Source organism: Prunus avium, chromosome 7, assembly GCF_965620075.1.
Source record: "Prunus avium chromosome 7, drPruAviu1.hap1.1, whole genome shotgun sequence".
NCBI lineage: Eukaryota > Viridiplantae > Streptophyta > Magnoliopsida > Rosales > Rosaceae > Prunus > Prunus avium.
In genome coordinates, this window is record NC_142290.1 from 30163859 (window position 1) to 30188673 (window position 24815).

Here is a 24815-nt window from a genome sequence, read left to right on the forward strand (position 1 = left end):
AGATGATCAATGGAAAGGGATGGATCAGCATCACCATTCGCCCGGGAACCTGATCGATCCTCTGCCGTCACGTATACGATATAGTCGTCATTGGTGTAACTGGGTTTGAAGGCAGGCGACATCTTGAACTCGATTGGAAAGCGAAGGTTGCGTTTGTGTGTGAGAGAGATGTGAAAAGCTTTTGTTGATGGGTGAGAGATTGATGTTTGCTCTTGACATTGGTTTCCTTTTATAATGATCAGAATCCATGTACTAGTCTTACTAGGATGCCTTTTTACGCAAGAAATGCCTCTCATTTATCTTCGTCGTAGGAGATTAGGATTAATTGTTTCCACTTACCCTAGGGAGTGTGATTTCTTTTTTAAGGTTTTACTAGTTCTACTAAGAGTATGATTTCATTTTTAAATGATTTACTAGTGAAACTAGGATAGCAAATATGTAATTATGGTTGATGATGAGTTTGGAGATAATCGAACCTATTTTAGCAATTCCATTTCTTGACATGCCTTCCCATTGGTATTGGTAAATTTGGTATTAACATTCCTTTCCATCCGACGACATAAGCATTCACATTTTTTGTCATTTCACAAAGTGCTTTTCAGAGTTAAATTGTTTAATTGGAATGGGAACATAAATACCATACTTGTAAAGAAAATAAGAGAGGAAAAAAAACAGAAATCAATTCAAGCTCTTGGAGATAACCTGAGAAAGAAGGATTATGATAATCCGAAGCGAGTGTGGTACAATAAAGGATTTGGATTATGATAAGTCACAAAAATGGATAAAGAGATAGATTTGTGATTAGGGTTTAGGAAGGATTGGGTTGAGGGTTAGGATTGTGATATTCAAAAATTGCTATTATTTTCCCTCAGGATTTGAGACTTTCAGAAAAATATAATATCATTTGATTCCTTCCCAAACAAAAATTGCATAGTTCCAGTTAAAATCATGCTTCCCATCCAAGCCAATTACGCTTGGCATGCCATGCGCATCCTGTTTTCACAGGAACCCAAAATAGTTACTAACGGTAAAAACTGTTTAAAGCGAGCCATACTAGTATACTATCTAAGAAAATTCAATACAGGAACTTGGGAAACAATAAATATATCACAAAGCTCAAATTAGCAAAAGCAGCAATAAAAATCACGCTAACAATTCTAACAACACGGTCTTAAAGACTTTAATAAGACATCTCAGACAATATTTCATAATTCTAGTAAAAACATTAATGTCTCTTACTTCCCGTACACTTTGGATCTTTCCTATAATAATAACTCACCCTTGCAGCCAGCGTTTTCCTGCACCAGGATCCGGAAATTACCCTAACGCCTCCAAAACCCATCACATCTAATACTGGACACAGCTCTTGGACGACAGCCAACTTGTATACAAGTAACACGGTTAGCTGCCTGAAATAACTGAGGCTTGATCTCAGAAGCAGGAAGCTTGCTTTTGTACCTATCACGCTACTGCTGCTGCTGCTGCTGCTGCTGAGGATCTTCGTAGTACTGATCGCTGTTCTCAGCATAACCATTCCATTCATCATCATTATTGTTGTTGTTGTTATTATCATACTTACTTCCGGAGTCCACCTGTTCCCGTTCCCTGTTCCATTGCTCAATCTTAGCCCTTCTTTCAGCACTGCTTTCCCTGGCTGGAGGACTCCTATTCCTTTTCCCCCCAGTGCCCACAGGGCTTCTACTTCTTCCTCTACGTCCGGGACTACGGCTTCTAGGCCTCCTGGCTTTATCATGGAAACGATGATCTCTGTCATCATCTCCTCCTCCTCTTCTGCCAAAACCACGACCTCCATGTGGTCGCTCCTGATAACCACCACGATGATGCCTTTGAGGACTACGGCTTCTGCTTCGACTGCGACTATGCCTTCTCCTGTTTCTCCCAAATAATCGCCTCCTCAACTCCCTAAAATTGGCACAAATAGGTTAATAAACTACCAAGTCATCATGAAAATCAGGCTGTTTGTAAAACAAGAGAAGAATAATCTCACCTGCTAATTTTCTTCAAATGCATGAAGTTGCAATATCCACCTCGATTGCATACATTTTCTTCATACTGCCTACATGTAGCTTCACGAAAATCCGTCACCGGGGAAAAGTCGACGATGATGGGGCGCCCTAGTATATTTAATAATCATCATATTGCCAAAATGTTATTGATTTCGTGAAAACAGTAATCTTACACTCAATGAGTACTATCATTATGAAGAAGAAATAATAATAAAAGATAAGAGAGAAATAGCAGTGGCCACAATAACACATGCCACAACCAACTAACAAAACGATCATAACTCATGCTTTCTCCTAATTCCAACAAATAAAATTACAAATCCCTTAAACAAGACGGAATTCTACCCACATACTTCATTTCAAAGAATAAATATGTCACTGAGGAACTAAATCTGTGTGCTTTTGTCCAATTAAAAAAAATATAGTGCAGACACTACGCTAATCCTTGCTTAACTGTGAGTTACCTGACCAAAATGTAGTTCATCAGATCATAATCTAAGATGAGTAAAAGATGAGCCAAACTACAAATGCTTATAGCTCAGAAATTTTAATTCGGTCCTGCCAACCCAACTTGGGCTAAACTAGCTCTGGTTTGAAACTTTGAATCTCAAATCCCAAAGACCTGAAACCAGATTTATTATTAAATCTCATGTATCTATATAGCTCAAATGTATTCATTGACCATTCTCTTATATATATCTAGACGGTTATATAATAGTGTATCACCAAGAGACAATTATCTGAAAAACTTTGCATACAAAAGGTTTTCCTATGGAAATATGACTGTTTACATTAATGCCAAGCCATGAAATATGACTGACTGATGGAATTTGAGTAACTCATTCAAATGACTCATAATCTACTAAATATGTAAGGTCTTCTAACAATATAAAAATAAAATATGAAAAAATCCTAAGGCCAGACCTGATAGATGGCATGTTTTAAAAAAAAAAAAAAAAGGGAGATTCAAGCATTCTAAACCGAGTCTTCAATGAAACTCAACTCTACGTTGGAAAGTTCAATAATATTTTGCAAAACAACACACTCTGAACTGTGATGTTACACAGTACATCTGCATAACATATATCAAGCAACAGATGAAAATTGACTTCTGCTGAACGGATTACAACGGCAAACAAAGTCGCCATACCATCATGACTATTAATCTAATGTATCAGAAATTTAGATGGAAGGGGAAAGGTAAAAGTAACCTGCATAGAACCTCCCAGTGAGATTCTGAAGCGCAGCTTGAGCATGTTCTTCTTCCCTGAACTGAACGTACACATTACCAACCTACTCGCAAACACATACACAAACAATCAATTAGTCCAACACAAAACTTATTGAACAGAAAAAAGAGACAAACCCTAGAAATTTTACCATGTGGTCAGCCAAATTATCACAGATATTCAAGCTCTCGATCTGTCCATACTTGCTCAGCTCCTCAAACAGATCCTCATAAAAATCCTGCACTCAACAATCACAACAAAAATAAAATCAATGAGAAAACCAATAGCAAATTCTGATTCAAACCTAAAGATGAGAGAGAGAGAGTGTGTGTTTCAATTGAAATTGGGGATGTGATTGAAGACCTCGAAGTTGTCTTGGATCTTTCGAGGGTCTAGGGCTTGGCCCTGGGGGTCGACGCCGGGGTTGGTCAGCATATCGGGCCGCTGGTACATGTTGGAAAGCAGAAGGGTGGGGCTGATGCTGGGCTTGGTGTGGAGGCGAGAGCATCGGTCGCCATGCCTGCAAGCACCGATCTTGAAGTAGAAGGGACAGTTGACACGGTCCTTCTCTGTGCCGAAGATGGATGCCAAGTGCTCCGCCATAGCTGAGACCCGTGAATTATGATGTTGGTGCCCTTCTCTCTGTTTTTGATCTTATTAGGGTTTTAAGTTTAAACAAACGCGCAGCTGCAGCGCTATGTTGTTTCTAACTTGTATTTATGTGAGCAAAGAATATATAACATAAAGTTCAAAGGAATAAACAACAAGCAGGTTTGCCCGAGAGGTTAAGGGGGTAGACTTAAGATCTACTGTACATAAGTACGCGTGGGTTCGAACCCCACAGCCTGCATATTTTGTAATTTTACATTTAATTTTCAGGTGTTTTTAAAAAATTAAGTAATTAATTAATTAATTTACTTGCCATAATGTAGCTTCTTATCAAATTAATGAAATGGAAAAAGTACAATTTGTTTTTTTTTTCCATAATATATATATATATATACATATATACATAAACTTTTAAATTATCTATGTACTGCACCAATTATGCATTCACCGACTTAATTGTATTGATCTTTTGTGGCTACTGGTTTTTTGACTGAATTATATATGCAATCATAAAATTTCTTAATAAAAATAATTTATATATAATTACAAAATAGAATTTAAAAAAAACTTTGTAAATCCCACATAGCTCTCGCGTGATGAAAAAAAAACTAATTATAAATGAAAAATATAATTTACACCTACGTTTATAAAACTAGTACAATAAAATACATATTTTAACCTATGCAATGTACATGGATCTTTAACATGTGGTCATCAACTTAACAACGGTCCATGGTGATTCTTTTCAATTGAAATGTGTAGTTGCTAATTTAGAACTAGAGGATTTGAACTTTCTACAACGAGGCTTTGACCAACAAGCCTAGGAACAAGCCTAGGATATTCGAACTATTAGAGAGAATTTTGAAATTTTAACTTCGGTTAAGATTTAATAAGTTGCGAATAATGCTGGCCTTGTCTCAAATAAATAAATATGGGGCCTAGTAAGAGCTTTTGGAGGTTTCTTGTTATTGTTTTTATGGCAACGACTTTTGCGCTTTGAGCACAATGTCGTCTATTATAATTGAACACCATGGAGATGAAGACGATGAAGAAGTGCTCTCTCAAAAGGCAAACTTAAAGAGAGAATTCCCGATGGCACGTTGATAAAACCATAAGCCAAAACTAGCAGCAGCAAACATTTAAAACCAACTCAAAACATTACACAGACGAACACGCTTACTCAAAAAGTTATGTAGTGCACTGTGTTCAAGCTCTCAGAACAAAACTTCTCTGAAAATTATTGGAAAAAAGGTTTCAAGTTCCCCATAACTAAAACCCATTCTACATGTAAAAACTTATTCCCTCCTTGAGAAGCTCGATTTTTCATTTCATCCCGCACAAGCTTTGGAAGCACTTGATATTCTAATAGGGCTCAACGGGTACGCGGAACTTGGCTCCAGCATAGACTGCCTCTGCACCGAGCTCCTCCTCAATTCGCAAGAGCTGCACATACAAAAACATAAGATGTTCAGAAACCACACATCTAAGTTGAAGAAATTTGAAGAAACAACGGTCAACAAAATTCTACAAAATCATACGAAGGCAAAAGAAACTGATGTTAGTTCAGACCTGGTTATACTTGGCAAGACGCTCCGACCTGCAGGGAGCTCCGGTCTTGATTTGTCCCTGAGAAAAAGTATAATTTCATGAGAAATTGAACTGGGACTCGAGGAAAAGTTGGGGAGCTTGTAATTAATGTCATCAGACACAGAACTCAGGTTAGATAATTACCGTGGCCAAACCCACAGAGAGATCAGCAATAAAGGTATCCTCAGTTTCTCCACTGCAGTCAAAAAATTTAAACCACATCAGGCTACTAGAAATCACTAGATTATGGTGAAGAGAATTGAATTTCAGTTTATGCCATTGCAATTCAAGGTTCAACTTCCTAACCTTCGGTGGCTGGCCATAACACCCCACCCAGCTTTCTTGGACATTCTTACAGCCTCAATGCTCTCAGTTACGGATCCAATTTGATTCACCTGTATCCAAACAAGTTTAAAAGGTGTTATTCATTTTCATAATGGTAAAAAAAACATGCTCTAATAAGATCTATTAAAGAGTGAGACTCTTGCTGTACCTTGAGAAGAAGAGCATTGCAAGATTTCTCTTTGATTGCCTTCTCAACCCTCTGCAAACAGGAATAGAAAAGTGGAGATATCAAGAAAAGTGAGAACATGTCCTAACCTATCTTTTGTGTTCTGTTCTTTCAGAGAGACTGCAAATTGATTCCCTTTTCTCTTCGGATAAAAGAGAAAGAAAGAAAAATACTGCTTTAAGATATCAATAGAATAAATCAATAATCTATGCAGACCTTGGGGTTGGTGACCAAAAGATCATCTCCCACAATTTGTACTTGTTCTCCACATTCAGCTGTCATCTTGGCGTAGTGTTCCCAGTCATCTTGATCAAATGGATCTTCAATTGATACAATAGGGTACTCACTCACAAATGACTTGTAAAGGTCCTTGAGAGCATTTCCTGAGATCTTTTGGGAACCATCATTTTTCTGTGCAGACAAAACAAACAAGGAATATTTAGTTAATGGTAATTAAGAATCAAAAAATTTCGAGGTCAGATAAACACAGTTGCATCCAATTAGAGGATATATTAACAGACAACTCACCTCTTCCTTGAAGTTCAGGTCATAGGTTTTATCTGATCCATAAAACTCAGATGCAGCAACATCCATTCCAATGACAACCTGAAGAGAAAACAACAATAATTTTCCCTCAATACTCTTGCAATATCATCAAATTTTCTTTGTAAAAAAAACTTTGGTTTGAAAAATAAACTTACTTTGCCTGTGTATCCAGCCTTCTCAATGGCTGTCTTGAGCAATTCAAGACCTTCCTTGTTCTCCTGAATTCACACAAAAAGGATGATTTCAGTAGACAGATGTGAAAGGAACAAGGAGGAATAATTAGTAACTTCAGTTAAATGCTTCGGTTTCATCAAACTATTGTTAACCTGAATGTTAGGAGCAAAACCACCTTCATCACCAACATTGGTTGCATCCTGACCATATTTCTTCTTAATCACAGCCTAAAGAGAACAAAAGACAGAGTGGTCAGTGAGCAATTAAAGAGCAAGACTGAATCAAAAAGATAGTACATTCCCAAAAACTCTAAGAGAGTACATCCCCCACTCCCGTAAAATAAAGGAAACCCACGGTACCCACCTTTAGATGGTGATACACTTCCACACCCATCTTCATGGCCTCTTTGAAAGAGGAAGCTCCAACAGGAAGAATCATGAACTCCTGCAGACCCAAGTTAACCAAATACTCAAAATCAAGAAGCAAATTAACAACAACAAAAAAAGAAAAATCAATGAGATTTTTAGGAAGCATACCTGCATTGCAAGTTTGTTTCCTGCGTGTGATCCTCCATTGATGACATTGAATGCAGGAACAGGCAACACTAAGTTCTTGTTGCCAGCAAGATTGGCAATATGCTGTAATTGAAAATACAGTAACACTAAAATCAGAACACTGAACAATCAAAAAGGAAAGAAAAGCAATAGAAATTATCTGATCTAGAAAATATTACCTTGTAAAGAGGAATTTTCTTGACGCTAGCCCCAGCTTTGGCAACTGCAAGAGACACTGCCAAGATGGCATTTGCACCAAGCTGAAATACCACAACATATACCAGTTAATTTAATTTTACAACCAAGGATTTGCAGATATAGGCCGAATATAACAAACAGATATATTGTACCTTTTGTTTGCACCAACCCCACTCATTAACAGTTCCATCGAGTTGTTGAACCATGAAGTTGTCAATAGCAGTCTGTTCACTTGGGTCCTGCACGATGTAACCAGAAACATTAGTTTATACCCAGAGAAATCATTACTTAGCCAAGTAAAACATCAGCAGCAATTCTAAGGTTCCAAACAATATAATGACAACCGAAACAGTAAATTCAACCAACCTTGCCAATCAAAGCAGGTCCAATGATTGAGTTCACATTGTTGACAGCCTACACATATAGAAGAATACTGAGTTAATGACTATAACATAAACAAAATATAACGAATGGAAAATCGATCATCGCAACGCTCATTGTGGGTGGTACTGGTATACAAAAACAAGTAACGGTGACGCGATAGCTCACCTTTGAGACACCCTTTCCAAGGTAGTCTTTTCCTCCATCACGCAACTCAAGGGCCTCGTAAACTCCTACAAGTTGATTAAAAACAATAAATAATGAGTGTTTGACAATAGGCATACTAACCAATCAACTGCTAGGCCCTGAATTCCGATTTCACAATTGAATCAAAATCATAGCCTTTCGATTTCGAAGAACCAAAAGAAAATCAGATCAGAGAAATATACCAGTGGATGCACCACTTGGAACAGCAGCTCTAGCCAAAGTCCCGTCTGACAGAACAATGTCCACCTACAATAACACACATCCAGTTTTTTCAATCGTATAATACAGAACTACATGCAACAAAATCAAGGACTGAAAAATTGAACATCACAAAATTAACTTTCGAAATAAACAACAAATTAATATATATATAATCAGAATAACACTATGCGCAGCCTCAAACACAAAACTACTGAATCTCCATCTCTTGTCATGGATTAAACGCATCGTTTCAGTTCGAAGAGAAATCAAACAAAGAAACGTACCGAAAAAATCAAAACTAGACAAGATGAGTGTGCCTCCGTGCTTAAACAAGCAGATCGGAGACTTCGAAATTATCGAAGAGAGAGAAAGAGAGAGAGATTGTGGAGATGCGAACCTCGACGGTGGGATTGCCACGGCTGTCGAAGATCTGCCTTGCCTTGACGGTCTGGATCGTAGCCATAGATGCAGAAAGAGAGAGACTGAGAGAAGTAGATGAGTATTCTTCGCGTAGAGAGAGGAGAGAAACAGAGAGAAGAGTGAGCAAAGTAGTGTGAACAGACGGACGGTGCACCACGTATTTGTAGAGGAGCCTCTGTTAATTACAGCCGTTGGATTGAATAATTTAGGTTTTGCTGAATCATTTAGCCAATATTTATTTTGTAATTTTGATTAGGGCTTTTTTCCTTTTTCTTTTAATTTTTTAATTTATTTTGGAGGGAGGGTTAGGCGACTTTCTAGTTGTACATCATGCACGGGTTGCCAAGGGAAAAAGTTAGGGGCATTTTAGACTTTTTAGTTGTGTAGAAGATTTTTTTTCCTTTCTTGGTGAGGAGGTCGGTAAGAGTTTTATTAACTGTGTTCGATGATGAACGTGGGCGACCAAACCAACCATAAGTCCAAAACATTGTACCTAAAAGAAAAAAAAAACAGTGGGCGTTCAAAGTCTTGGAGTTTGGTGTTGGTGGGCCAAGCAAATGCTCAAGGTTTTTTTAAAATGTAAAATTTCTTTTTTTGGGTACATTGGTGGATTGCTCAAGGAATTTAATTCAAATTTTTTTTTTTTGTAAATAAGGAATTATATTTTTTTAATTTGGTAAAAGGAATTTGATTGTTGTGCAAGGAATTTTGATTGTTGTGCACGGATGCAGATTTTTTCATTAATTACACTCACAAAATAGGAAAGAAGCCTAATTAAATTTCATTTTATGGTAAATATGAACATTCATATATATGATATAACGATGAATTTGATTGTAAAGATGATGGACGTGGTGGTGCACAAAATTGTTATCAAACTAGTATTTGTATTGTTATTTTTGAATACATAACTTCCGGCACATAGATAATTATTCTTAACCACTCAAATCAGGTTATTGCTAATTTGCTAATTTATTGGCTTTTATGTGATCCACCATGAGATGCTCAAGAGCTGAGGGAATATCCTTATTGTGGCATGTTGAGGGTTGACTCTCAGTACAAAACTGCAAGATCTGCATTTTCTTATTAGTTCTCCATCGTCCGTGACGACAACAGGGCCTCTTTGAGTCCACACAATTTAAAATAATAGTAATAAATAATTATAATGTAGTTGCAGAATATTATTATCTAAAATTCAGTTTAAAAAAAACAAATATATTTATTATTTAAAACAATTGCAGGTTTTCATTTTTACAAATAGCCGCTAAAACTATTAAAATTATGGATAAATGGGTTCATGCCATCCAACAAAGTCAATTCTGAATTCTTGGCCTTATTTATTTTCGTTAATTATTAGTATTGCAAATTAGAAAATTGTTTCCTTCATCATCTCACAATTGACCTTTTGTTTATTTCTGTCATTGAAAAATGGGTGCCTCATGCGCATGCGATTGCATGCTTGATATTAGTTAGACTTTGAAATGAGCTCGGAACTTTGGACAATGGAAAAATAATATGTATATTTTATTAAACAAATATATTGAACACTATGAATAGCCATATGTACCTATAAGAGCATCTCCACCCCAAAGGGCAAGGACAAGGCAAAGTTTGTCACTATTCATGTGAATAGTGGCAGTCTTGTCTTTTTTTGTTCTACTCCTATGGGCTAAAGCAAGAGCAATTACTATTCATGTGAGATATAAGGAGATGAATTTGTATAGAGTTTTTGGTGTGGGAAGTAAAGAATATGGCTAAGTATTTATTTTTTTTAAAATATGAAAATTTTGGTTTTGTTTTTTTTTGTTTTTTTTTGTTGCTGATGTCATTTTTCTTTTCTACTTTTTCAATTTTTTTTATTGCTAACATCATTATGACATCAGCATTGAGTCATTCTGCCCAGGCAACAGCTCGGGCTAAACTTGCCCGTGGGCTTGCCCAGGTTGTTGGGGCCCACCATTTGTCCGGGCTAAAACTGTTGCGCTGGAGCTGCTTTTAGTTGCTTGGGCCCCCTCTTGCCAGGGCTTCCCCTCAGCAGTGGAAGTGCCCTAACGAACAATGTTCACTTTTAAAGTCGGTAAAAGTCTCGAATTCAAGTAGTCTTTCTCTTTTAAAAAGATAGGACTATTCCACAATAATTGATTGTTTTAGACAAAAGTAGGGAGGAACTACAACAAATTTAAATTGAAACGGAAATATGTGTAATGTTCATTTCCATTTGTCAAATAATTGATTGCCCTTAGACCTTCTGCACAATACATATCTTCATCTCATCTCCCTCAACAGCAGATGTAACAACTTCTTGGTTTGGTTGAGATTCGGATTCATCATCCTTACTTTTTTATCCCACAGTATGGTGTTGATTTCATATAAAGCTTTTGCAAACATTTATTATCAGTTTTCGATTTCGAAAACAACAAACTCTTAATTATTTATTTCAAAAGAAAATTATCAATCATATTATTTCACTTGAAATTGATCATCCAAATTCACTATTTTTTATTCAACCTTCCGAGGTGTAACTTCTCATCCAACAGCAAAGACCCTACAATTTCAACCATCACAAGTCAGAGAAACTGAGAAACTGCAAAAACAATGGCCCTTCCTTGTTTACTGCCCATGACATTAGGGTCACAGCAACTGCTGAGTTAATAATTCCCTAAACAAACAAGTAGAAATAGAATCTCATATTTGTTTCCAACAAAATTCAGGTATATTTTTGCAAAATTCCCTTTTGTGTATAAGATGCACCAACTTAATTTGTAAAACACTTTTAATAGTAGCAACAAATACCAGTATTAATTGCATTCTAATTATTATTCTATTAGGAGTTCAAGTATTAGTTATTTTAGATGCGTTATAATCTATGTTGATTTGTACCGAATAAGAAATTGTGAGAAGTTCAGGGGGCGTTTGGTATCCTATTCAAATAGGGAACTCAAAAACTTTGATTTTTCTTAAAAACAAGGAGTTCTTAAATCTATTTTTAAGATTCAAAAACATGTTTGGTATGCAACTTGAAAACTGTTTTCAAATATTAAAAATTTGAGAACTTGTGGGTTGTTAGAAAAAAACTAAAAAAACGTATATTTTTTATTTTTAATAATTGGGTGGTTTTTTAGTTGTTTTTGAGTTTGAGTTTTTAAAAATAAGGCTACCAAACAGGTTTTCTTTGTTTTGGACTCAAATTCTGTTTTTGAGTTTTAAAAGTTGGATTCAAGTTGAATACCAAACAGGCTCTTAATATCCCAGCCAAACTTCCACCGGTTCCAATCTCTCTCCACACATAGAGCAAAAGCTACCGATTGAATCGAACCCATTAAGGACATTAGAGCCGTACTTGAGAAAGGGTATGGGAATGGTTTATTCATTTTTTCCTGCATTGATAAATTGAAATAAATACATAACAAACAATAAAAAGTTTGAGAAATAAAAACACTCAAAGGAAATAAAGAAAAGTAACTTGAATTATCAACCACAAAGCATAGGACACACAGCTACCCAAAGATAGCATGAAGCCGGACAAAATACTCCCAAAACTTTTGTGTGATGCCTTGTTTTGTTGGCTATGATTATGCCTTTGTAGAAGCTGAAGAGCATAGCCCCTCCTACTCCCATAACTATTCCCAGAATTTCAGTTTTCCCTGCATTAATTCGTATAGAAAACTTCTCCATCCTGAAATATATAATAAAATTAATGGATTAAGCATAGTCAAAATCAGGAGCTTTGCAAGGCCATTACCTGAAAATTAAGGTCCGGATAAAGGTAATTGCTGGGACAAGATTTAACATAGCCATTGCATATGTTGCAGACGTTTAAGGCTAGGCTCTCTCAATGTTTAAATTTTGAGACAGTGAACCCCTGAAATTAAGAAATAATTTTTACTTAATTATTGGAGATATGAATTCCACTGGCCATGTAGAAATTTGTATCACACTAATAATGATTGATTAAACAGAAAAATCATGATCAAAAGTTTAAATAATTTGCATAAAGACAAGAAGAAGAAAAATTATAGTTACGCAAATAGCCCGCAGAGAAAAGCTTGAAACAATACCATCTGTAAATTGAGAATAATTATAATTCTAATTGCAATCTGGTGAGAATAACTTACGAAATGACTACTATTTGAAGAAGACAATTAAGTCATCTTTCAACAGAATTTGAATCATTTCAAATTATGTTAATACAATTCTACTAAACCACTCTTGCAGCATGTGTAGGAGAAAAAATATTTAAGAGCCTGTTTGATAACCATTTTAATTTCATTTTTTAGTTTTCATTCTTTGTGCTAGAGTATATAGGAAAATGAGAGTGAAAACGGGAGTGAGGATGAGAGGGGAGGATGGGAGGGAATGAGTAACAAAAGTGAAAACAAATATTTCAAATAGATTTCATTTTTTAGTTTTTAGTTTTTGTTTTTACTTTTGTGACTCCTCCTCTCATCCTCCCCTCTCAATCTTCTCTCTCAATCTCATCTTCCATCTCATCTTCCATTCTCACTCTTTTCCTTCTATACTCTAGTACAAAAAATGAAAACTAAAAACTAAAACCTATGACCTCTTCCGGTCAAGAAATGATGTACAAGATCCATAATCTGAAGCCTCTATTTGTAAGAGCACCTCCACCCATGTAGGCTAAGGCAAGGCTAAGGCAAGGCAAGGGCTGCCACTATTCACGTGAATAGTGCCAGCCTTGCCTTAGTTGATTCCACCCTTGGAAGGCTAGGGCAAGAGCAAGAAAAAAAAAATTATGCAACAAAATATAAACAATTTAGAAAGTGAATAAAATTGTTATGTATTTATAGGGAAAATATCTATAATTTTTTGGTATTTAAAAAAAAAATTGAAATTTTTTTGGATTTTTTTGAAGTTTTTTTACTCGCTGACGTCAGCATAACATCAGCGCTGACGTCAGCGCCTTCGGGCTGCAGCCCAGGCAAGATCTGCCCGTGGGCTTGCCCAGTTCGATGGGACCCACCATTTGCCCGGGCCATTTTTCTTCCGTTGGAGCTGTCTTGGGGGGCCTTTTGCCCAGTCTTGGGTAAAGGCTGGAGGTGCTCTAAAGTCTTAAAAAAAAACCCCAAGTAGTAAATTTTTTATCTTCCTTGGCCCTCTAACAAAATATTAACCTTTCAAATATAAGGGCGGGTGGAATCATAGCAGCAGCAGCAAAAATCAGCCGGTAGGCAACAAGAATGGTGAGATTCATGCCCTCTTGAGCCACTAGTTTATATAATACATTCATCCCAGTATATAAAATCTGCACCACCACCATTACCATCACTAACTTCATCTTCGACTTCATCTTTGCAATCACCAATCAACGTTTTGAGTTTTGATATCGTCGAGAGAGGTAAGAAAGAACGGCTTTTGCTGGTGTTTAGGATTTAGGGTTTAGGTTTGGGTCTACCAATACTTATAAAGCAAACGAAATTCTTTCCATGAAAAAAGAGTTGGTCATTTCCAGTTGTCTTTGCATTTATAATGGGAAAAACGTTCAAGGACCTGGAATGGCAACTATTTCAAATTGCTCGGAAATTCTAGCCTAATTAAAAGGTAGTAGTTTAGGGTTAAAAATGTGTGTCTTAATGTGTGTCAAAATGCATGTTGATGGTTTAGGGTGTAACCCGTTTGACCTAGTTCTGATGAGTTATGATATGACAAAAAAGACATGGTCTTTGCAAGCATATCACAAGCTGTCAATGACAACACGGGCTTTGGCAGCTTGAAAAGGGAGATCTCTCATCTCCTTTTTAAACTTGATCCTCGAAAATGAAAGTTTTCGGTAATTGGCATTGTCACATTGGTTTCAAATTTGATGGTATAGTTCACCACAAATTATAAACTACTTCAAGATTTTTTCTCTGGTCAAAATAGTCACCACCACATCAAGATTTAAACACTTGACGTCGTTTTTTTAAATAATATAAGCAATAATTTAAACTATAAGAGCACCTCCACCCCAAAGGGCAAGGGCAAGGCAAAGGCAAGGCAAAGTTTAACACTATTCATGTCAGCCTTGCCTTTTTTGGTTCCACCCCAAATGGCAAGGAAAAGGGCAATTACTATTCATTTTAATTTATTTTATACTTAAACCATTAATTTTGGCATGAGAAGTGAAAAATATGACTAGGTATTTATATATATAAAAATTCTGAAAATTTTGGTATTGTTTTCGATTTTTAAATTTTTTTTTTTAGTTGCTGATGATGTCAGCAAACCCAGGCAAGATTTGCCTTTGGGCTTGCCCAGGCGTGTGGACTCCATCAACTGCCTGGTCTTGCCATTGTGTGTTGAAACCAAAAGTTGGGCCTAGGCCCCCTCCTGCCGGGCAAAACAGCTGCGTTGGAGGTGCTCTAAAAGGGAGATGGGTTCTCACACACACTACCAATGTGTCATGGAGGTTCGAAAGTGAGACAACGGGCTTGTAAATCAAGACTCTTTTCAACTAGACTAGACCCCCGTTGGCTTTGAGTTCAGTCTTATAGGGATTAAACGAGATACAACTATTTAAATTATGCAAGTTAATTGTCATTGAGAGGGAATTAAATGGATATTTCTCCTCCAATTTCGTTTGATAAAAAAAGGTTAGTGGCAATTAAAATTTGTTCTCTTTCTAATGACAAGTTATGATGCCAATTATTCATTTTGACTTGTGTTTTTTTTTATATACAAGAGAGTAGGATTCGAACTCGGGTGCAAAGTGAGGAGCACATTCGTTTTAATCAACTTGGCTAAGTTCATATTTGCAATTTTAACTTGTGTTTAAAAGTATGATTTAGATCAACATAACATGATTAAAAACAACTCAATTACCATTAATTTAAAATCATTATTTTTGGATACTAACATGATTAACCCTATAGATTATTTTTGGTCAATGTAGCACTGAAACTATATTAAAATGATAACTACATCACTTACTTTTATTATTATTTTTTCAAATTTCATTCACTTTTCCGTCCAAAAATGTGCTTGCACATTGACCTATTAATAAAATTTTAAGTGCTGAATTGACAACAACAATAAAAACCTAACCCGAGTATTAAGTTGGAATAGTAAGATAATTTAGGGAGGAAAACGACAGTCTACTGTAGTGTACCATAAAAATTGAAATGAACAAAACCAAACCACACACATTGATAATTTTGATAGGTCCAGCATTGGAGGGCATGTCAAATTCAGATGCCCACAACACAAGGCTCCAAACTCCTATCTAACCTCCCTCTCCCACGACAATCTCTTCACAACCTCTCGTTGTTCCCTCCGCCCGAAACCCTCAAACCCGACCCGACCCAACAAACCCAACATATTAACTAAAGCTAGCTACTAAAACCAACCCTCAGTCAATCTCTTCCTCTCAAAACTCCAAAAACAAGCAAAAATGGCAGCCTCTCTCACCATCTCCAGGCTCCTCATAGCCCCCAAATCCCTCTCTCTCTCCACCACCGCACCCAAATCTTCCCTCTTCTCACCCAAATCCTTCTCTTCAAAGCTCTCCTACACCCCTCTCGCTCTCAAACACTACCCCCACCCAAAACCCCTCCTCCGCTTCTCCACCACCGCCAAACCCGCCATCTCCGCCACCATCGCTGTCGGCGACAAGCTCCCAGAAGCCACCCTCTCATACCTCGATGCCGCCGGCGACGTCCAGACCGTCACTCTCTCCGAGCTCACCAAGTCCAAGAAGGCCGTCCTCTTCGCCGTCCCCGGCGCCTTCACCCCCACCTGCTCTCTGAAGCACGTCCCCGGGTTCGTGGAGAAGTCCGCCGAGCTCAAGGCCAAGGGAGTCGACACCATTGCCTGCATTGCGGTCAACGACGCCTTTGTGATCAAGGCCTGGAAGGAGAGCCTCAAGATCGGGGACGAGGTGCTGCTGTTGTCTGATGGAAATGGGGATTTCACCAAGGCCATTGGGGTTGAGCTCGATTTGAGCGATAAGCCTGTGGGGCTGGGGGTGAGGTCCAGAAGGTACTCGCTTTTGGCTGAAGATGGAGTTGTGAAGGTCTTGAATTTGGAGGAAGGCGGTGCCTTTACTTCCAGTGGAGCTGAGGACATTCTCAAAGTGCTGTGATTTTGAGTTGTTAGGTCTGTAAGGTTTTTTTTTGCTTTGTTCTCTTTTGGGTCTTGTTTCTGGGTTTATGAGTGTAGGTATGGAGGAGTTCTGGTTTTGTTTTAATAAAATGGACGGGATGATGCAGTGCAGCCCAACTAGGGTTTTTCTGAATTTCTGGCTATAGAAAAATGTTGGGTTTTGTTTCTCAGAGATGGGTTTTTTTTCATGAATTATTTTAGTTTCACTATTGACAAGAATTGAAAAGGCAAATTTATGTGATAAAAAGCAAACCACCACCAAAGGAATATTATTAACCAAAAGAATGGCATAGAAAGTGTTGTAAATGCTTGCATAGATGCGTTTTAATAATAAACAGAATATGTGCTAATAGATCATCCTCGATGGTTTTGATCCTCTGTGTAACAATGTCTTGATGCAAACAGTAACTGGTGTATATTAGCTGAAGGTAAGTCTTTGATCAACTCTGCTTCAAGTGTGATTCAAGCATACGTAGCAAGGCGAAGTCTGCATCTGCCACAACATAAGATGCAAATTAACTTTAGCTTAGCTAAGGCATCAAGCAGGGTGGCAAGTAACGACCCAATATGAAACCATAAACGAAAACCTACTGAAATGAAACTACATGAGTTTCAGCTAGTGTTTAAACAAATTCTACCTTTCTTTGCAATTGAAGTTAGAATGTTGTTTTCAGAATGGAAATCTGAAAAATAAATAATTCTTGGCTTACATTCATGAGGATAAAAGAGATATGCAGTAGTGAAATTCACAATATAGTTATACAGATAATATACCCTTTCGTTTGGAGAAAGATATATGGGGGTCGAAGCTTATTCGCATTGATAACTCCCTACCAGTCCTCAAAACAATGAAAAGCTTCTTGCTCCCTCCCGCCTGCCAACATTTCTTCTTCAAGGATATCCCAGCAGAGATGTACAGCTACGGGTTTTACAATAGCAATATTCTAAATGTCTATCTATCTTGGCTAACTCTTGTTCTCTACACCTTGGCAACAGAAACAACATCCTCAATAGAGCGGCAGTCATTCATTCCCTTGACACTCATTTCTGAGCAGACGATCCTGGCCTCTCGCAACCTCCCCTCCTTTTCAAGTCCATCTGTAAGCTCATTGCATGTGGAGACGTTCAGAAGAAAACCATTCTCAAACATTTCCCTATACCAAAAATATGCACCACTGAAGTCTTTGAGTTCACAGTGTCCCTTAACAAGTAAGTTATAAGTATCAGCTTTAGGAGCCAATCCTTGAGCCTTCATATCATCCACTAGGCCCTTTACCTCTGAAATTTTTCCTTGTTTGAAGTGCCCCAGAATCAAGCTATTATATGTCATCTTGTCAACATTAATCTTCTGGTTCACCATCTCAGAGTGCAAAGAAAGTGCCTTTTGTGTGTCTCCTTGCTCTGCATAACCGTGAATGAGTGCATTATAAACAGCCCGATCGGGAACCAAACCCATCTGCAGCATTTCGCTAAACAATTTATCTGCCAATGCCATATCTTCCCTGCTACATCCACTAATTAGAGGATGATATGTATATATAGTCGGTTTGATGCCCAAATTCTTCATAGTTTCATATAATTCCAGACATTTGTGGGTGTTTCTTATATCAGAATAACCTGAAATTAGGGAGTTGTATGTGATCACATCAGGGCTATAACCGCTACTTGTAATTTGAGAGAAATAGTCTTCAGCTTCCATTACCCTTCCTTTCTTGCAGAGTCCATGAATGAGTGAATTGTAAGTTATAAGTGTTGGAGTTATCCCAGTGCTTGCCATCTCATCAAAAAATCTGAAAGCATCTTTCAGATTTCCAACCGTACAGCTACCACCAATGAGCATATTATATATTTGTGCATTTGGGGAAATCCCTCTACTTATCATGTCCCTCAGTGCTATTTCAGCTTCAAGAAGCCTCCCATCCTTGCATAAACCATTTATAAGAGAACCATAGCTCACAACATTTGGCTTAATCCCCTTATTTTCCATCTCTTCAAGAATCTGGAAACACTTGTCGAATACGCGCATCTGCCCGTAGCCATTAATTAGGGTGTTATACGTCTCCAAATTTGGGCAAACTCCCTTCTCTGCCATCTTCTTCACCCATTCCTCAGCCGTATCCATATCCCTTGTCTCACAGAATTTGTCAATCAAAGTATTTAAGGTGATGCAATTTGGCCTTAACCCATGAATTTCCATTTGTTCAACGGCCAAAATGGCTCTGTTCATGTCACACCTTCGACAATAACTGTTCACGATGGTATTATAAATTACTATATCTGGAACAAAACCAGTTTCCATGAATTTCTTCAAAACCTCTTCTAGCTTCTCAACGTTTCCTTGCTTGCACAAGCCATTCAACAAAATGCTCCAAGTATAACGATTAAGCTTCACACCTTTCCTGGTTGCTTCTTCAAATAAAGCCAGTGAACCCTCACTATCACCACACTTGAACTGCCCATCAAAAAGAATACTATAAGTAAAACCATCAGGCGCAAAGCCATAAGCTTCCATCTCTTCCAAAATCTTTTTCGCATCGTCCATTCTCTTTGCCCGACAAAGTCCACTAAGCATAGTATTATAGGTGACAATATTTGCCGCCACATTCTCATCCTTCATCCTCTCTCTCAGTTCAAACGCCTTCTCCAACTCCCCCACCTTACAAAACCCATCAATCAGCGTGTTGTAGGTAACCAAATTTGGTGCCGTCTTTCCCTCAATCATTTCATCAAACATCTTCTGTGCATCCCTCATTTTATTCTCCTTGCACAACCCACCGAGCAAAACATTATAAACAAACACACCGAGACTCATCCTCTTCATCTTCATAGAATTCACTAGCTGACCAGCCCTTTCCAGGTCCCCCATCTTCACCGAAGCCTGTACTGCCTTCCCATAAGTGAATCTATCGGGTCGAATGCCCTGACCCGACTCAAAAATCTCCGAAAACAATTCGAGGGTCTTACCAAACTGTTTTGAAGTCACCAAAGATTCAAGCATTGCATTGAGAGAAGCTAAGCAAGGACGCGTACCGGTTTTCCTCATCAAGCCGTACAATTCTACTGCTTCCGTCGGCATCTTAGACTCCGAACAAGCGGCTAAAAGCATGTCAGAGAATGTGGGTTTCATGGAGGGTGCAGAGAGAGAAAAGAGGGTGTAAAGATCACTGGGCGAAGAGAAGGGCGAGTTGGGGAGGAAGAGGGACTTGATGAGCCTCCTTGCAGTCTCAGAACGACCCTGTTGGAGGAGAACTCGGAGCTTTCTGACCTGCTCATGGCGTTGTTGGTCTTGGAGGTTGGTGAGGCTTGTGGGGTTGTGGTTCTCTGTTTGGTCTTCGATTTGTGGTTGATGGGTTTGGCCGGCAGCAGAGTCTGTGCAGAGAGAGAAGGAGACAGGGACTGAGATGATATTTTGGGATTTGTTGGGGGCAGTGAATGGGGATTTAGGAAGAAGACAGACGCGCCTTGCCATTTTCAATTAGAAATACCTGGTTTCTTCATCATAAACCCTTCTTAAACCCTCTGGACTTGTTTGGTAGGGGACATGGCATAAGCTGGATAACACTTGTACAGCATTTGGTGTATGTTTGATAGGACTAGGACAATTTTTTTTTTTTTGAAAAGTAAAATTTTTTAATTTTTTTTTTTACTTTTCTTCTCTCTCCATCTCTTTCTTCCTCTCTGCATCTCTTTTTTTCTTTTTGGGACGAACCTCTCTGCATCTCTTTCTTCTTCTTCCCCTCTACATCTCTTTCATCTTCTTCTTCTCCATTTTCTCTCCTCTTCTTCTTCTGTCTACTTCTCTTTTCTTTTCTTTTTTTTCAAAAATTTTGTCTCTTCTTCTCTGTTTTTTTTTTTCTAAAATTTTCTCTCCTCTTCTTCTCCAATTTCTTTCCTCTTCTTCTCCATTTTCTTTCCTCTTCTTCTCCATTTTCTTTCTTCTTCTCAGTTTTTTGCGAAAAATTTCTCTCATCTCTTCTTCTCCATTTTCTCTCCTCTTCTCTGTTTTGTTTTTCGAAAATCTTCTATTCTCTCCTCTTCCTCTTCTATTCTGTCTTCTCCTTCTTGGGTGGCTGTGGGTGGTGGCTGTAGGTGGCGGGTGGTCGTGTCTGGTGGTTGGGGATTGTGGTTGTGGCTGCCGCTTGGTGGGTCGTTGGTTGTGGGGCGATTGGGTGTGGTTGCTGGTTGGTTGCTTGGTCGGGACTGTTAGTCCCTCCTCTCCAGACGGGTTTAGCTAAGAACACCTAAGAATGTGTTTTTGGTGGGCCCATTATTAGTTAATCCCACTTAAAATTAGAACCGGGTGAAACAAACATGGGATAAAACTTTAGCCAATCCAGTCCAAGCTTGCACAGTGTACCAAACAAGCCCTCTTTGTCTTTTGTCCTTGGAAATTTAAAACCAAAAAGAAAAAGAGAACTTCACATTGGGTTTTGAGGTCAGAGGCTTGTTTCACTATATAGCCCATGGGTTTTGAGGTCAGCCTCTTTCTTGGGCTTTTAATTGGCCCACTAACTTTTTTTGGGCTAAGTCTAATTCAACTTTCAAGCATGTTACGTTTGGTGCTCATAAGCACGATCTTGTAATTCAAGTAGTTAAGAATCTTTAGTCCATATTTAGTGATTGAGATTAGATTAGATTATAGGTGATGGCACTAAAAACTGGACAGATGGAGATGAGTGCAACTTACAAGCGAGATGGACGATCGAGAGATCGATTGAACGTTGGATGCCGATTCTTCCTGTCCTTGGATGCCGATCTTGAATAGAAAGAAGTCGAGACTCGTAAGGTCTATGGAACCGGTGTGGAACCAGCCTAAGACCCTCCGATGCCGAAGTAAGTTTGTTGTTTTAAAAGCTCTTGTTGTTGACCATATAGAAGTATAAAAGTCAAGCTGAAAAGTCTTACCCCTGTATTGTAGTGGAGGGGCCTATTTATAGAGGGCATTTAGTATGCTCTTAGTGCTCATTTTCGATGTGGGACTCGTGGGAGGGCCTTCTGAGGTCGACACGAGTCTTAGATATTTTGGGCGGGTACTTCGAGGTTGATTCTCTACAATCGGTAGGGGATGCCGATTGTAGACGAGTTGGGCTCGTAATGGCTGTTCGCAGCTTTGAGACAATGCCATCGGTGGCCGATGCCGATTGTCCGAGGCCTTGGGTACTTGGGCGAGTTTATAAGATCCACGTGTCGTTGTACGAGTAGAGGGTCAGATATGGTACAAACAATAGGGTAGAATTGGATTGGAATGATAACACTAATCCAATTATGTGTTTGGTACTACACATGATTAAGGGGTTAGATGAATTGACATGTGCTATTATATGGCATAGTAGGATGAGATATAATCCAATCCAATTTCGTCCCAACATTTTGGTAGGATTCATAATCCTACTACATTTGGTCCTAGTAGAATTAGACATAATGAATCATACACATTTTGTGTATCCCCACACAAAATGTTCACAAGTGACAATGTTTGTGTATCTCACATGATTAAGAGTGTTTATTATATCCACACAAAAAATGCTTGCAAGTTGTTGGGGTCTTTTTCTATCGGAAGGCTCATCCGGGCTTGTTGATTCTTGAACCGCCATAGAGTGGTGAATCAAGCCTTCGTTGCCCCTTTTTTTGAGTTAGCGAGAACTAGGCCCAAAGCATCCCGAGGGAGAAGCAAGTCCAAGGGGAGTACTTTGTTCTTCTTCCAGCGGCTGCGTGTTTTGTGCTGATGTTTCCGGCAGCTAGACGAAGAGTTGGAGATGGTGCATTGATGTTGCACAGGCTTGGCATGAGAGTTTGCTTTGGTGAATCAAGATACTACTAGGCTTGGCATGAGAGGCTTGTGGTGTGGGAGTTAAGAGAAAATGAGCATAAAGAAAGGATTAAGGCTTGAGATTTTGGGTGTTTTCGGCAGGTAGACAAAGAGCTTGCGATGTCTGCATTTTCTTACTAAAAAGGTAAGGACTATGGTTTCAGCTTAGCTTAAGAGGATGAGTGTTTCATATTTGGGATGGAGCTTTTTGTGAGAGAGAGAGAGAGAGAGAGATAAAGGTTGGGTGGCTTGAGTAGATTTCCAACAGCTTGACGAATGATTGGTTGTGCTTTTGCATGGTTGAAGATGACTTGATGATGTTGAACCGAGATTGTGCGAGTTTGGCATGAGAGCTTGGAGTGTGGGAGCTAAAGACCCACAAGTTTAGCAAATGAGAATGCATGTGCTTGGCTTTGTGTGGATAGGCTTGAGTTTGGGTGTTGAGAACTTGTTGTTTGTGGCCATGGCTGTGGTGATTTAAGAGTTTCAAGGAAAGAATGATGGAAGGAAAAGCTTGAGGCTTGAAGGCTATGGTATTTATAGCTTGGAAGGGTATGAGGAGGAAGGAAAAGCTTGGAGTTATGCTTGGTGATGCTTTATAGGGAAGATGGAGGATTTTAAGGATGAGAAAGTAGAAGAAATGGTTGTGATAGCTGAGAAATGGCTGGGATGGCCATTGGAATGCTTGCAGCAGTCGAATGGAGGAAGGAAGGTGGTCTGATGGTTGTTGGGGTGCTTGAGTAACCAAGAGATGTTGGTCGATGGTTGCAGGGATGCTTGCCACAACCAAAGGATAGGGGTTGATGGCTCAGGAATGACTGTGATGACTGCTGGAATGCTTGCAGCAGCTAAAGAAATGTGAGTTCTCATGATTGTTGAGAGGCTTGCAACAACCAAGGAGGGTTGGTTTTGCCTGGGCAATACCTCCCAATTTATGCCAAAAGGATGGAGGTTGATGGCTCAGGAATGACTGTGATGACTGCTGGAATGCTTGCAGCAGCTAAAGAAAGGTGAGTTCTCATGTTTGTTAAGAGGCTTGCAACAATCAAGAAGGGTTGGTTTTGCCTGGGCAATGCCTCCCAATTTATAGAAAGTGAAGGCTCTCTGTGGTTTCCAATAGGTAAAAGGAAGTGTTTGAGCTAGTTTATTTCCAACGGGTAAAATGGAGCATTGGGACATTCTTATTTCCAGCAGATAAAGCTAGGCATTGGAAAATGACAATTTCCTATGGGTAAAATAAAGTGTTGGAATTGGCTTGTTTCTAGTGGGTAATATGGAGCATTGGAACACTTTTATTTCCATCAGGTAAAGCTAGGCATTGAAAAATGACTATTTCCTATGGGTAAAAGGAAGTGCTTGAAAAATATCTTATTTGCTCACCTACATTGGAGAACTCTAAGTAATGGGCATGGACTTTGATGCTCCTAAGTAGCTAGCCCAAAGTCTCCATTATCCAAGAATTTCTGTGGGCCTTGTGGACCTCCATAACCTTCCACATCACAATCCCTCTTGCAAGCCCTGTGAACCACATGACTTGGGTTCATGTGAGTTTGGCAGGTGATTGGCATAGGAAAAATGTTTTATTTGTTTGGCATGACATGTACACTATTTCTATATTTATTTAATGAATTAATTCCCCAAACAAAGTTTGGATTAATACATAACCAACATTATATATTATATTGGGTTTTAAATATCTTTGGGCTTCTCGTGATATTTTGGGCCTCAACACAAGCAGTAAGGAGCGTATAATTTAAATGATTAAGAGCGCTTATTGTATCCGCACAAAAAATGCGTTAATGCTGGAATGGTGTTATGGTACCCACCACCTAATGAAATGGCTGGTTGGTTATGGTGTCGTAGCTCACAGCTGTTGGTGCTGGACCAATAAAGTTGTAGGGCTATAGTCCATAATATATCAAGCCTCTCATGCGTGCATTAATGAGAAAAGGACTTGTCTCACAGTCACTGTATTAAGTGTCTTTGGTGGATCTTCATTGATAAAAGGAATTGTTCCAAATATTCTTTAGCTTGGTCTGCAAGCAATTATGCAGGCATGGGAGACCAATACAGTTCCAATTTCATCTCTTACCCAACTGTGGGGCTATAGAAAGGTCTTGGCTCTATTGTCATTACTAGTCTTTTTGTATTTTCTGTTGAAGATAAGATTGCTGTGGGTGCTATCTGAAGGAATGGTGTTGAATTATTTGTTGCTGTTGCCATACAACAAATCTGCATTGTTTTGTGCAGTGGATAGTGAATCTT

The 24815-nt window shown here is 38.6% G+C and overlaps 4 protein-coding genes, 1 non-coding gene and 1 pseudogene across 7 annotated transcripts; 2 read left to right on the top strand and 4 right to left on the bottom strand.

Moving 5' to 3' along the window:
- Window positions 1–1079: 1079 nt before the first annotated feature.
- LOC110753535 (splicing factor U2af small subunit B) lies at window positions 1080–3924 on the bottom strand. The gene is made up of 5 exons (XM_021954450.2): window positions 3620–3924; window positions 3408–3494; window positions 3239–3320; window positions 2009–2135; window positions 1080–1923 (listed from the first exon to the last, which is right to left on the bottom strand). Exons 1-5 carry the CDS (start codon window positions 3857–3859, stop codon window positions 1467–1469), a joined length of 993 nt encoding a protein of 330 aa, XP_021810142.2. The 5' UTR covers window positions 3860–3924; the 3' UTR covers window positions 1080–1466.
- A 99-nt stretch (window positions 3925–4023) lies between these two features.
- TRNAL-UAA (transfer RNA leucine (anticodon UAA)) lies at window positions 4024–4106 on the top strand. Its single transcript has one exon. It is a non-coding gene; the product is annotated as a tRNA-Leu (tRNA).
- Window positions 4107–4969: 863 nt separating this feature from the next.
- On the bottom strand, window positions 4970–8788 carry LOC110753534 (enolase). The gene is made up of 17 exons (XM_021954449.2): window positions 8622–8788; window positions 8206–8269; window positions 7985–8049; window positions 7802–7849; window positions 7588–7674; window positions 7417–7497; window positions 7220–7321; window positions 7047–7127; window positions 6836–6910; window positions 6665–6727; window positions 6492–6569; window positions 6180–6374; window positions 5946–5996; window positions 5759–5847; window positions 5597–5648; window positions 5435–5491; window positions 4970–5308 (listed from the first exon to the last, which is right to left on the bottom strand). Exons 1-17 carry the CDS (start codon window positions 8685–8687, stop codon window positions 5228–5230), a joined length of 1335 nt encoding a protein of 444 aa, XP_021810141.1. The 5' UTR covers window positions 8688–8788; the 3' UTR covers window positions 4970–5227.
- A 2348-nt stretch (window positions 8789–11136) lies between these two features.
- LOC110753521 (WAT1-related protein At1g25270-like) lies at window positions 11137–12705 on the bottom strand (annotated as a pseudogene).
- A 3158-nt stretch (window positions 12706–15863) lies between these two features.
- On the top strand, window positions 15864–16911 carry LOC110753520 (Thioredoxin superfamily protein). Its single transcript, XM_021954433.2, has one exon. The coding sequence runs from the start codon at window positions 16032–16034 to the stop codon at window positions 16719–16721; it is 690 nt and encodes a 229-aa protein (XP_021810125.2). The 5' UTR covers window positions 15864–16031; the 3' UTR covers window positions 16722–16911.
- LOC110753519 (pentatricopeptide (PPR) repeat-containing protein) lies at window positions 16875–20959 on the bottom strand. 3 transcript variants are annotated; one of them, XM_021954431.2, is made up of 3 exons: window positions 17516–20959; window positions 17380–17424; window positions 16875–17228 (listed from the first exon to the last, which is right to left on the bottom strand). In XM_021954431.2, exon 1 carries the CDS (start codon window positions 20208–20210, stop codon window positions 17721–17723), a length of 2490 nt encoding a protein of 829 aa, XP_021810123.1. In that variant the 5' UTR covers window positions 20211–20959; the 3' UTR covers window positions 16875–17228; window positions 17380–17424; window positions 17516–17720. The 3 variants fall into 3 exon arrangements, with proteins under 3 accessions (XP_021810123.1, XP_021810122.1, XP_021810121.1); XM_021954430.2 differs by having other exon boundaries at window positions 16875–17234; XM_021954429.2 differs by lacking the exon at window positions 17380–17424 and having other exon boundaries at window positions 16875–17234.
- Between the last annotated feature and the right edge of the window lie 3856 nt (window positions 20960–24815).

What these genes read in the sequence shown, in the direction of transcription:
- LOC110753535 (XM_021954450.2), bottom strand. Translation starts at nt 3,859, where the DNA reads ATGGCGGAGCACTTGGCATCCATCTTCGGCACAGAGAAGGACCGTGTC. An exon ending in AGATCCAAGACAACTTCGAG is followed by an intron (nt 3,495 to 3,619) that starts GTCTTCAATCAC and finishes TGTTGAGTGCAG; the next exon opens with GATTTTTATGAGGATCTGTT. An exon ending in CACTGGGAGGTTCTATGCAG is followed by an intron (nt 2,136 to 3,238) that starts GTTACTTTTACC and finishes TAAATATACTAG; the next exon opens with GGCGCCCCATCATCGTCGAC.
- LOC110753534 (XM_021954449.2), bottom strand. Translation starts at nt 8,687, where the DNA reads ATGGCTACGATCCAGACCGTCAAGGCAAGGCAGATCTTCGACAGCCGT. An exon ending in AGGCTGGATACACAGGCAAA is followed by an intron (nt 6,570 to 6,664) that starts GTAAGTTTATTT and finishes TTTTCTCTTCAG; the next exon opens with GTTGTCATTGGAATGGATGT. An exon ending in TTTTGGTCACCAACCCCAAG is followed by an intron (nt 5,997 to 6,179) that starts GTCTGCATAGAT and finishes TCCTGTTTGCAG; the next exon opens with AGGGTTGAGAAGGCAATCAA.
- LOC110753520 (XM_021954433.2), top strand. Translation starts at nt 16,032, where the DNA reads ATGGCAGCCTCTCTCACCATCTCCAGGCTCCTCATAGCCCCCAAATCC.
- LOC110753519 (XM_021954429.2), bottom strand. Translation starts at nt 20,210, where the DNA reads ATGGCAAGGCGCGTCTGTCTTCTTCCTAAATCCCCATTCACTGCCCCC.